This window comes from Scatophagus argus, chromosome 15 (genome assembly GCF_020382885.2).
Source record: "Scatophagus argus isolate fScaArg1 chromosome 15, fScaArg1.pri, whole genome shotgun sequence".
Taxonomy (NCBI): Eukaryota; Metazoa; Chordata; class Actinopteri; family Scatophagidae; genus Scatophagus; species Scatophagus argus.
In genome coordinates, this window is record NC_058507.1 from 440,640 (window position 1) to 453,253 (window position 12,614).

Genomic DNA, 12,614 nt, shown 5'->3' on the forward strand with positions numbered 1-12,614 from the left:
CCCCCTGGTGGTGATGGTTTCTGTCATTTCAGTCGTTCTTATCACAACGTTTTTGTTCAAGTGATTTTTCTTCAGTTTGGTTTTAATGAGTTATTTGATGCTATAAAAAGGGGCTGAAGCGTCATGAGTGACAGCTGAGTGCTGCTCCTGATTGGCTCAGCCGGGTGTCCTGACGGGAAAGTGATACTACGACTCCGCCCCCCGATCACTACTGCACAGACTCTGGCTTCAAATGACATCACCAGAACAAGATGGCAGCTCTCGTATCTGGGAGACGACCATCGATCTTTATTTACGTCAGCGGTTCTAAGAGAGACATTCAGATGAAAGTTACCGTTAAAGAAAAAAAATAATTTAAAGACAAACATTAAATATCAGAGAATCAACAAGCATTGTGTTAATGTTTCAGTTCAGTGAAGGTTTCTTCTTCTCTTGGTTAAATCTGTTTCTTCATGTCCTCCAGGTTTCCGTGTGTCCGTCCATCTATAGGATAAATCAGACCGGAAGCAGCAGGTCTTGGTGTTGGACAGATGTCCTCTTTGTCTCAGTTTGCAGTCTGGCAGCCAGAGGGAGCGAGGGGGAGGCATGTGAGGGGGGACTGTCCCAGTTGTATGTGGTCTGTTTTTCAGCAGCGGCAATGGGTGGAGTCTCTGCTGACCCCGTCTCCAGGTGCTGTCCTGAGGTGCAGACTCACCAGGCAAATGCCTTCACGCAAACTTCTTCTTGGTGGCTGTGAAACGCTCCATGTACTGTGGAGGAAACAACAAAGACCATCAGAGACCAGCAAGAACCAGCAGAGACCGTTACAGACCAAATTACTGCGTGATGAATATAATCAGAGCTGAAGAAGTCTGTTAGATTATCTGATTTTTGTCCCCCAGGCAGCCTGAAGTCAGCACCACAGGAGGCTGGTCTGACCTTGTCGTATCCATCCAGGTCTCGGAGCTTCTTCACCTCGAACAGGTTTCCCTCCACAGAGAAGAGAGACACCTGTGAGTCCCTTAAGATGGACAGAGGGATGGCAGACAGCTCCAGACAGTTCTCCTCCAGACGGAGGACCTTCAGGCGGGGACACAGAGACACCTCTGCTGACAGGATGGAGATCTGGAGAAAGAGGATGAAGAAGAATCAGAATCAGAATCAGAATCAGAATTCCTTTATTAATCCCTGGAGGGAAATTCTTGTTTTTACAGACATTGCACATGCAGTATTCCCGACCAAGAAAGGAGAAAAGTGCAGAGTATAAAAAATAGGATAAATTTAATAAAGATAGGATAAACAAAACTAAAATCTCAAAGTACAGGTATTTACAAAAAACTGTATTCAAATTTTTAAGAAAATTTAAAATACAGGTATGTGCATGTGTAAAAAAGCCAATATGTACATTGTATATATACAGTGAGTGTGTCCGTCACAGTGCTGAGTTTAACAGTTTGATGGCGACAGGCAGGAATGATTTCCTGTGTCGCTCTGTGGTGCATCGTGGGAGTATGAGTCTGAAATCGTGGGAGTATGAGTCTGAGGAAACCATGAGCCCCAGTAACCTTCAGGTGTTTTTCAGGATTGGGTGAAGGGTATCTGAAAGGTTCTGGTTTGTTGCAGGTTCCTGCATGTTCAGAAAACGCAGATTCATAATCATAATTCATAATCATTTCTTTTATGTAAATGAAAACAGCAGAACTCAGATCAGCGTCATCCTATCACATCATTTACAGCCTGGAGTGGTGGCACATGCGAACATATTATTGGACAGAGACACCATGTGACTTCTGATGTCATGTCACGTCTTCTCCGTCCAGCACAAAGTCAGATACAAACCGAGCTTCATATAAAAACGATCCTTAAGTCCCAAGTCATCAAAGTGAATAATGTCTCTGACCTGCGACAGCCCAGGTACAGTACCTGGTTCTGGTTGAGGTTGATCTCGATGGCCTGCAGTTCTGACACGTCTGAAGGGACATTCTGGATCTTGTTGTGGGACAGATCCAGCAGGTCCAGATGCCTCAGGGTTCCCAGTCCAGAGGGGAACTCTGAGATCAGGTTCCCAGACAGACTGAGGGTCCGGAGAGCTTTGAGCTGGCCCAGAGTCGGGGGCAGCTGCTGGATCCGGTTCCCATTCAGACTGAGAGTCTCTAGCTTCTTCAGCTTCGAGATCTCACTGGGGAGGGAGGCTGAGGACAGAAACAAAACACACATCTGGATGTCACATGACGGTTGGGACGGGGTTGTGGTCAAATACCCGTCACCCCATCTGCAAACTGATCTCAGACTTTCTGCTGCTTTTGGAAGACACTCACTGAGCCTGTTGGAGTTGAGCGTCAGACTCTTGAGCTGCAGGAAGTTTTCAACAGCGGCAGGAAGTACCTCGATCTTGTTCCCGGACAGATCCACCGTCCGCAGGTTACTGGTGAGTCGTTGCAGCTCCTCTGGAAACTGGAACACAAAAAGACTGAAATTAATCCAAAGTCCACACACGTTTTGACGCACGAAGAGCCTGGAGAACCAATGAGGAGACAAAGCACCCAGAAGACAGAAGAAGAGCAGCTGCACGTTATGGCCAGAGACGACTGAATGTGTTTACTGTTACTGATTAAAGTGTTTATTATTTCCTCACAAACCAGCAGCAGAGAATGACCAGAAGCTTCACCTTCAAACGGCTTCACTGATCGTGTTAATCAATCCATTCATCAACCAGAACAAAGTCTGTCTGCAGGCTGCGGTCGGTCACTCGCACAGTTTGCGTGATCTGGGCCACAACGGAAACGTTTACCGTGGCGACAGCTGTGTTCCTGTAGCGAGCTTCAAACGCTCCAACATCAACATGTTATTTATTGTTTATTTCTCAGGTTGGCTTGCGTGATTGTGTGTGTTTGTTCCAGTACGGTCAGATGATGTGTCAACACTTTGGTTTCTGTGTAAATGTGGTCAGAACAGCAGATTATTTCTGAGTCTGGATCAGCACAGATCTTTGATGTGTTTCACTGTAAACATGATGACAGGCTGAGCAGGTGTGGCTCTCACTTCCTGCAGTCCCTTCGCTGTCAGCTGGAACACTCCAGTCTTCTGGGAGGTTTCCAGGTGAGACTTCAGTGCGCTGTTCCCCATCTGGACCCCGCAGCCAGGCACCCCCCTGTCTGTCTGTCGGTCTGTCTGTCACTCCACCTCACTGCGGACAAAAGCACCGGAGATTCAGCTGCACTGTTGGTTTACAGCAGTAAAATTAGATAAGACGAGATTAGATGGGCCTTTATTGGTTAATATTAGTCCCAGAGAGGGGAAATTCTCTGAATTGGAGTGAAGCTAATATAGCTAATAAAGCTCATATCCAACCAGGACGTGGTCGATATCAGTCCCGGGATGACGGCTTTAACGGTGCTGGTGCTCCTCCTCTTCCGGTCGGTGTTAATGAGATCACACGGTAAAATCCCTGCAGAGACCAGAGTCGTCAACAACAAGCAACAGGCTGCTGGGAGAGATTCATTAGCATTTAGCTGCCGTGACCGATGTTACTGTGCTGTTAAACTAACTCACAAACAAGCCGTGGACACCACGCAATGTTTACGGGCGGGAGCGACACAGCAACGTTAGCCTGCTAGCCGCCGCCAAACAGCTAAACAAACAGGAAGCACGAAGGTTTTACTTACATCAAAGAAAACATTAAAATGGAGCCATTCGTCCGAATCTTTCGAATACTGTCTGATAAAATGTGTGAATACAGCTGAAAGTGTACAGAGCAAAGTGTGGCCGCCCTGTTTCAGTGGAGTCCCACAGCTCTGAGCCGAGTGGCACAGCTGAGGGAACACGTCACGCCTGGGCATGCGCAGTCTCCCTCTGTGGTTCACACCGTTCATATGAACGAGTACGAATAAAAACGTTGAAAACTAATCAGTCAACGTCACTAAGAGATCACATATTAGAATCTGTTTGATGATTATATTATGACTGAACTAACAAATATAGTACCTGTACTGTAAATCTAATTCCAACTGCTTGACATTAGAGAGAAACCGCCCACTGGAGGCTGTAGGAACTAACTACTTCCAGAAGGTGGCAGTCATGTGACACTGAGGATGTAAGCGTTCGTCAAACCTCGAAGAAGAGGACAACAAACGTCTAGGCGGGTGGAGTTGGAGCGGTTGTAGTTTTACAGGGGACTGTGGTGTGAAGGTAAGAACAAACACCAAACTGTTACCGCAATCCTTGTGTTTCCGCCTTCCGCGTGACCGTAACAGCACGACTTTAACAGGCGTTAGTTAGAAGGTGGCGAGGCAGATTCGCTTTTTAAAGTCTGTCTGCTTCTGTTTTAACACGCAGTGACGTCACAAGAACATACACGAAGACTTGGAGTCTACGGGAACGATTGTTCAGTTCGGCTAATGTACAGTTCGACTGTGTTATTTGTACTTGAGTAAACACAGGTAGACTTCAGTCCAGGTGAAGGCAGTCATGTCGAACTAACACGGAAAGAGAAGTGAGGACGTACACGTTTGTGTGTGGATGTTTCAGATGCATCAGTGGGACTTGTCTCCGTTCACGGTGTCTCCAGCTGCCAGCCTGTTGTCCAGATGTGTCTCCAGGGGAGCTTTGTCTCAGGTCAGAACCTCCCATCAGGTCACATCAGGTTTCAGCCGGAGATGTGAACGAGTTTCACAGGCTGTCTTAGCATTCAGGCAATAAGGAAATAAAACAAACTCATTAAATGTCTAGAAGGGATATTTTCTTCTCACTAAACAGAAAAACCCCACCGTTCACCTTCTGAACCCAAGTTTGTCTCTCTGACCAAACGAAGACGAGCTGCAGATCAGTTTAGTCCTGCTGAGCTGTCAGGTGCAGGAACTGATGCTGTTCTCCACCTCTTCTCAGGAGGCAGTAGACTCCGCCTCCTCCAGGTTGAGCCCCGCCTTCTCTGCTCACCTGCGTGAGGCTGAACAGCGCATCAGAGCGCAGACACAGCTGGACGAGGTATGCTTTGTTCTGACGTCACTTCCGGTTGATCTGCGCGCCCAGGAAAGTCTGGACCGAGTCTTTTTACAGGCCTGGAAATAATAACATCATCATATTTGTTTAACTAAAAACACTTTTAAGCCAATGTTTGTTTAGCTCTGGTGTGTAACAAAAAACACCTGATTTCTATAGTGACACCTGTGCAGAAAGCATGTATCACCTGTAAACCAGAATATCAGAACATAACACAAGCAAAAGTCAGAGCTGGCCTGAAAATAAAACGGTAATCACAAACTTTAAAACGTTCCGCTGTTCCTGTAACGGTTTATCAGAGGAACACTGAGGACTTCCTGTGGCCATCAGGATGCAGTTTCTTCATGCTGATTTGTCCTTACTGAGGCCAACTCTCATGTGTTGCAGCTGCAGCTTCGGGTGGAGCTGCTGCACGTTGAGAAGGAGAGCGCAGACGCCACCCACAGTTTCTACCTGAGTGAGTGTCCCGCTTCTGCTTCACACCCCACTTTAAAACGCCGAGCAGCTGTTCGATTCCGTGGGAAGCCGCAGACAGGAAGTCAGGCTGATCTGCTGTCCGTCATCACTCAAACTCATCATCGGTCGAAGCTTCTGGAAATGCGTTGTTATGTTAAATGACAGAAAATGTAAACAACTTTTTGATGTCACGTGCTGATTTCCTGCACGTTGTGATCTGCAGCTCGGAGGTTCCAGATGCTGCAGACGTTCTGCGCTCACCTGCAGGAGCTCCTGAAAGATCAGAACCACCTGAGGCAGAGGCTGATGAGGCCTCTGGGCCGAACCAACCTGCCCGTCCAGGCCCACCTGCACAGGTAACACCCATCTGATGTCAGCTGGTCACTGCTGACTGTCCTCATGTCCTCAAACTGTTCACGGTCACAAAAACTCACCTGGTCAGGTGACAGCGAGCAGCAACGATTAGTCCATTAATCAGTTGTCACCTACTTGGATAACTGATGATTTGTTCAGTGAAATGGGTTAGGGTCAAACAGAGCGATCGGGATCAGATCTTCTAGACCTCTGTGTGCAGCTGATCCTGGGTCAGACCCACAGGAGTACGTCTCCAGGTTGTGTTGGACATGTCTGCTGCATTTCAGGTTTGTGGTGGACCTGGTGAAGAAGCTGCTGGACTTCATAGAGACCCTGGAGGGGCAGCTGGTGTCGGTCCGCTGCAGTCCTGCCGCCAGAGACCTCGTCGTTCAGCTGGTGAGTCACGTGACTTCACCGCAGCTGCTAATAGAGCACATTTTGACCCCCGCTCTCTCTCTCTCTGTATCAGAACACCTCTCTCGCCCAGTTACTGGCTCATGTAGCCGAGGTGGAGTCTCTGTCCGGTCAGGTTCTCCGGTGGAAGGAGGTGCAGCAGCAGTATGCTGAGTGACAGCTCTGTATGATGAGCCCGGACTCCTCCTGGTCCTGCTTGGACGGACAGGGTCTGAACCTGGACTCTGTTCACGGTGCTTCCTGCAGTTATTATGAATTCTTATCATCATGTCAAATGTTGAAGGCTTCATGTTCGTTTTTGTAATAAAATCAGATTTTGGGAGACGTTTCAGTTGTGACTTTGTTAAATAAAAGTTGAATGAAAGCGGATGATTTGAGCTGTGCTGAGGTGGAACAAACTACAAACCACAGAATGATGGAGTTTCACAGTGTGAGCGCAGGTAAGCACGTTTTCGCAGGTACATTTACAAGGTAACGAAGTCAGCGACGGCTCTGAAACAAGTCAAGTCAAACAAGAAGCAAGTGAACATTTTCTGCTCAGGTTTCATCTCATTAGGATCAGGACTTTGTTCTCTGAATGAGGCTCACTCAGTTTGGTAGTTGTTTTTTTTGTTTTTTTTAAATGAATCTGGAATTGTTGTCATAGCAACAAAGCTTTTGGCGCTGCATTAGACTCACTGCGTCCACGTGAGTTACTCCTCTGTCTCGGGTTTGAGTTCCTGAACCAGTTAACCCACAGTTTCCCTCATTTCAGGCTTGACTCACTGAACCTGCTTTCTGAAACGGGCCCCAGAGTTTGGACGTTTTCTTATTTTTCTGACTCGCACCACAACTCGTGATGTCAGCCGAACGTTTAAACACTCATCAGTCAGACAAGACACGCCAAACCGTCACAGTGCACCTGTGACAGGTGAAACATCTCTGCACCTGTCTGAACAGATGCTCGCGTCACCTGAAGCCTTCTGAGAACAGCAGTGCAGGAACGTGGACTGGCGGTCTCCTGCGTGATGGACTCCAGTGTTCGTACAGAATAAACACTGAAGCAGACGGGATGCAGGAGTTCAGTTTCAGCGTCGGTTCAGTTTTCAGAGCATGTGACTGACCACGACTGCTGAGGGCAAACATTTCAACTCATCACCGCATTTTCAAGGACTCAGAAATCCTGACAAAGGCTCAGTCACCTGAAAAATAAGATCTCCAACAGGTATCTCACTGTTGACACGTTTAATCCCATCAGCTGATAATCAATATTAAAATCAGTGAGGACATCCCTGAGTCGATGCCCACTTTCAGGTCAGGCTTTTAATGTGAAACCTGGACAGGAGTTCAGAGACATCACTCGTCCATCAGCAGCTTTGTGTCTTGTTCAGGGACACACAACAACGAGAGTCGGTCTGAGCTGCAGCTTCACCGTTTTGTGCAGAGCAACGCAGCCTGAAACAGATGGGAGTCGAACACACTGACGTTACTCAAACACTTCACAACGTTAGCTCAACGTGACGTCATCACAGTGTCAACACGGGCCCAACACGACTGCACCACACATATCCAAAGGAAGCGAACATCATCTAGAAAAGCCTTTGGCGAGCAGCTCTCACTGGACCAGACACCATGTCACTGAAACAAATCGGTACAGTAATCAATCCACCCACTAATCATAACTTGAGGGACTCTAGTGTGAACAGTCTTTTTCTCTTCTGTACTGTGTACAGCTGCAGGTACTAGTTTCCTGTGTATTCATTCTTTCTGGATGCTCATCCTTCTCTTATCCCTGCATGCTTTGCACCCTCCATATCCTGTTTGCTGCTGTAACTGTCATTTCCCAGTTGTGGGACTAATAAAGGATTATCTTATCTTATGTTGGCTCCAGTTCGATGCTACGTGGCTCTGAGCAGCATATGGTCACATGATTTAACACACAGTCAGCTGGTCTGAGTTTTCTGCCGTAAAACACACAGACATCAAAGTGGTATCATTAACTGTTAACTGGGCAGTTATAAACTCTTATTTCTGCCTTTTAATTAATGAACCGGGGATCCAGCTGTGGAACAGCTGACGTCATCGTGTCCCTGTAGGATGCCATGTAGACTCTGTTCATTTCTAAGGATGAACAGATGGAAACACGACGTGTTTGAGACCAGGAGGCTTCAGGTTTCCACCTCACATCTCTCCAAGCTCCATACTGGAACATGATTGGCTCCACACTAGTGATGTCATAAATCCTGCAGTTATTACACAGACAGACGATGGATACGTTACTTCTGAATATAAGCCTGGTTTTTCTCCAGGTGTCCCACGTCACAGGACTGCTCCATGCTTTCTCTCCCTCTCAAGCCGGGGGACCTGTCGCCGGTGGTCGGCGATGATGTGGTCCGCAGTCGTGTGATTTTCAGCCAGGAGGTCCGGAGTCCTCCTGAGTCCCTCCTGCAGGTCACTGCTCTGCTGTTAGGAAGACAACAAGCAGGACATAAAAGACGTCCTCTGCGCAGCAGTAGTCATCATCACACTCGTGTCAGGTGGCAGACTGTTGGTTCATGACGAGCAGCAGCTGCAGACGTCTGCTCAGCTCACCTCTGGGATCTGCTTCAGTCTTAAAGTGTTTGACCGACACCGACTGACGTTAAGACGTCACATAGCGTCCTCTGCAGACGTTAAAACACATGCAGTGGGACAACAAGACGCCTGGAGACAGACTGACGTGGAAAAGCTCATAGTTAAAAGTTAGAATTTGTCTGTCTGTTTGTCTTTTGTCCTCATACTGTTGTGCAGTTGTGTTAGTGTTGTCTCAGCTCACCTGCAGCAGCTGGACGTCGATGATGGTGTTTCTCTCCAGGTGCATCAGGCTGGACCTGCTGCATCGGAGGCTCAAAGTGATGCGATCCCATCAGCTGTGGTGGTTTCTCCTGCTGAATGTGTCCTCGGGTCTCCTCTGACAGCCACCGTCCCCTCCTGCTGGAGCTGCTCCATCACCCTCTGATCATCCTTTCTCCACTTGTGAACCACAGCTGGCTGCAGAAACAGCTGGACGTGTTTCCCAAAGGTCTTGTAGTAGAACATCTGGACTCTCGTGGCTCTGAAGACCTGAGAACGGAGCAAATTGACTCTTGAAGACAAAATGTCACCAGTCTGACTGTTTTCCTTTCAGCACCAACAAGAAGGCAGAACCACCTCCTGTCCACTTGCAGAGCGGCAGCTTGCTGGACGTCTGATGGAAAGGGGGCGGGGCTTAGTGGAGCTTCATTTCCAGTCTGACAGATCAGAATGTGTTTCTGATGGCGCCGTGACTCCGGGTTCAGACATGGAGTTGAGAAGCTGTGAGGACTCTGCAGAGACACTGTCTTCATCCTCCTCCAGCAGGTCCACGATTAACACAACTTCATACCCAAAGCGGTCTGTCAGTGGTCCTGTGGACAGTGGACCAACAGACATTGACTGATGGGACCTCTGAAGTCTGAGTACCAACTGAAACTTTAAGAGGAAGGTCATTCTGGCATTCAGCGGGTCTGGATCTTAAAGTCTGGACTCCTGTTGGGACGTTCTCTAAAAGACAAAAAGCAAACACACCAAAGTTTTCTTTTTATTTAAAATGTACAGTTTTTTATTTGCACTCTCTTAAGTAGTTTAATATAAGGCTAAACCGCACATTTTAGACACTTATAAAATGTTAGAAGTAAAGAGTAGCATGAGATGCACAGAAGTACCACAGTTTGCACTTTAGTCGACTACTCGACTTAATGTACTTCTTTCATGGCTGGTGAACACAAACCAGTAAAATAACCGGTGGTCGGCTGTCTGGAACAGATTTTGGGGACTGACTTACCGCCTCTGGGCAAGGCTTCCTAGGGCCCAGCAGACGGAGCAGATCCCGGTCTTGAGTGTGAGCCTGTCCGATGACCTAGCCTCGTCCAGGGCTCTGTCTCCAAAGCAGTCTCCGTTGAAGTGGGCGGACCACAGGTGGATGCTGCGGTCGTAGTCCGGCGGCAGGTCGCCGTACATAAACCGGATCCGCTGTCTGCGTGAGCGGGTCCTCCTCAGGGAGCAAACGGAAGCAGCTCACCTCCACAACAGAAACAAAGTCAACATGACGGGAAATCATCGCGACGTTTATCGCACACGTTTATCACTCTGAACGGACAGTTCAGCGGCTCTTCTTCTTCTTCTGTCACCTTAACAGCGTCAGGCAAACCAGCTTGTAGGCGCTTGAGCACCACCTACTGGACTGGAGCGCGGTGCGGGTAATACGCGGGCAGAATCTTCTCTGTTTAAACTCTAAACTTTATTTATCAGTATGGTTTTTACATACGCCGAAATTGTTCTCTGCATTTAACCCATCACTGACTGAACACACACAGGAGCAGTCAGGGGTTAAGCCCTGCTCAAGGGCACATCAGCCGACTAATGGAGGGGGAGTGCATTGATTAGTCACTCCACCACACCCAGTTTGGTTTTTTCTTCTTTCTTTGGTTTGTTTGTTTGTTTGTTTCCCAGTGTGCTGCTGTGTTTTCAACCATAATGGAGTCATCTCTTCCTTTGGCCTCCAACATGTTTCTGGATACTCTACTTATGTCTTTACATCAGCGGTCCACCTACAGACAAGCTAAACAATGTGGTATATGCTGTAAAGTGCAGTGAGGACTGCTGAGACCTTTAAAGGAAGTTTTTCCTCGCCACTGTCGCCATATGCTTACTCAGTGTGGGGCTCTGATCCTCTTCTTTTTGGTTGTTTTTGTTGTTGTTGTTTACTCACCTGTAAAGTGTCTTGAGATAACTGTGTTATGAATTGGCACTTTAAATAAAATTGAATTGAATTCAAACCAAACAACCACAGACGCATCCACCTTCGAGGACTCAAATGTTCAGATTCTGGCGACCAAACATCACTTTCAGCGCAATCACTCGACACATGTTGGTGTGTTCACAGCATTTCAGACTGGTGTTGGTGGCGTTTTTCTGAACATAAAATGAACGGCTGCTAATCTTCCTCTGCTTATTTCTGTTTATCCTTAACATGTCACTGATACGTCAGGCACAGGTAAACCTCCTCACCTGCTACCTGCTCATATGGTGACAAACACCAGGCCTGCACTTTACAAGGAAAGTTAATCAAACTTTGCCTGATGGTGATAATAAATATTGTAGTTCACTAGCATTATATGAAACTATATTCCAACTACTTTAATTTAATATAAAAAAATAGCCATAAGAAGTCCTCTGTGAGCCATTTACTCAAGCAATAATGTGTGAACACTTCTTGTTTTAAAGTGTTTTCAGTTTATTACAGACATTCTTGTGTGTGCAGTGACTCTGCTGAAGTTCCTGTAACAGTGCAGATAAGCCGACAGCAGAAGACTGCATGCAAACAGATAAATATCACTGCAAATGAGGCCCAAAGTGCAAACCCAGATAAACATCACTGCACGTGCTCATATGGATCGATTCCACCAATTTTACTAATTTCTTCAAGGAACCGAGCCTTTGGAACAGGGTCCAGCTTGTCTCGGTACGGTCCATTGCCTGTCTCCTCTGTACGGTCCATTTTCGTGGTGTGTGTGTCTCTCTCGCAGCACCGTATCTAACAAGAAGGGATGTAAACAAAAAAACTTTTGCCCTCAAAATGGCTACCATGGCACACAATGCATTGCGAGATCACATGCCTTTTCGAGCCACGTAGTGCAACTCTGGAGAGTTCCCTCTCCAGAGGGTTTGACTCACATGATGGCACAAAGTGTCAGCGACCCTCCAGGTGACAGAAGTCTTTCGGATGACAATTAGTTCTGTTTTTAAGAGGTTTTATACAATTTAAGTTTTTTAATAGCAGGTTGCAGTAATCACATATCAATTAAATTAAGTTCAATTCAGTTCACTTATATGGCGTCAATTCACAACAAACTATACAAACAATAACTCCGTCGCTAACTTTTGTGAGTGTGGACGATGCATCATTAACATGAACAAATCGAGATGGATCTGATAAATAAGACTGAAACTGAAACTAAAATCGGCGTCAGTCATCTGACCAAATCAACACCACAACAGTGTGAAGAAAATGACAGCATTTTCCAACATACCTGCCACTGTACCGGCTACCATGTGATCAGCACTCAGCCAATCAATTGCTTTATGCATTTATTTCAAAATAAAAGCACATTCAAGATAAAATCATTCAGGGTTAACAAAAACAAGTACTGTATAAAATTCTGTACAACTTTAAGGTACTTGCGTCATTTTCATTTTCTGTTACTTTACAGGCAAATATTGTGCTTTTTACTTTACTACATTTTTAGATACCTATAGTTACTTTGCGGATATTTTTAGTATTTTTATGGATTAAGATATAAAGGTAAAACTATCCAGCAGACAGCCAGCAGTATTATTGGGTGGTATTAATATTTTTATCAGAGTACTTTATCCCC

The 12,614-nt window shown here is 46.6% G+C and overlaps 2 protein-coding genes and 1 long non-coding RNA gene across 3 annotated transcripts; 1 reads left to right on the plus strand and 2 right to left on the minus strand.

The window, feature by feature from the left end:
- Nucleotides 1-233: 233 nt before the first annotated feature.
- lrrc57 (leucine rich repeat containing 57) lies at nucleotides 234-3,802 on the minus strand. The gene is made up of 7 exons (XM_046413146.1): nucleotides 3,645-3,802; nucleotides 3,331-3,427; nucleotides 3,022-3,166; nucleotides 2,298-2,433; nucleotides 1,903-2,171; nucleotides 919-1,104; nucleotides 234-749 (listed from the first exon to the last, which is right to left on the minus strand). Exons 3-7 carry the CDS (start codon nucleotides 3,103-3,105, stop codon nucleotides 708-710), a joined length of 717 nt encoding a protein of 238 aa, XP_046269102.1. The 5' UTR covers nucleotides 3,106-3,166; nucleotides 3,331-3,427; nucleotides 3,645-3,802; the 3' UTR covers nucleotides 234-707.
- A 245-nt stretch (nucleotides 3,803-4,047) lies between these two features.
- Nucleotides 4,048-6,523, plus strand: haus2 (HAUS augmin like complex subunit 2). The gene is given in 8 exon segments (XM_046413147.1): nucleotides 4,048-4,167; nucleotides 4,507-4,593; nucleotides 4,864-4,962; nucleotides 5,365-5,434; nucleotides 5,657-5,789; nucleotides 6,075-6,183; nucleotides 6,257-6,336; nucleotides 6,338-6,523. Coding segments are annotated over 7 exon segments (612 nt in total). The 5' UTR covers nucleotides 4,048-4,167; the 3' UTR covers nucleotides 6,372-6,523.
- A 204-nt stretch (nucleotides 6,524-6,727) lies between these two features.
- LOC124072025 lies at nucleotides 6,728-9,713 on the minus strand. The gene is made up of 3 exons (XR_006845436.1): nucleotides 8,996-9,713; nucleotides 8,773-8,894; nucleotides 6,728-8,643 (listed from the first exon to the last, which is right to left on the minus strand). It is a non-coding gene; the product is annotated as an uncharacterized LOC124072025 (long non-coding RNA).
- Nucleotides 9,714-12,614: the final 2,901 nt, after the last annotated feature.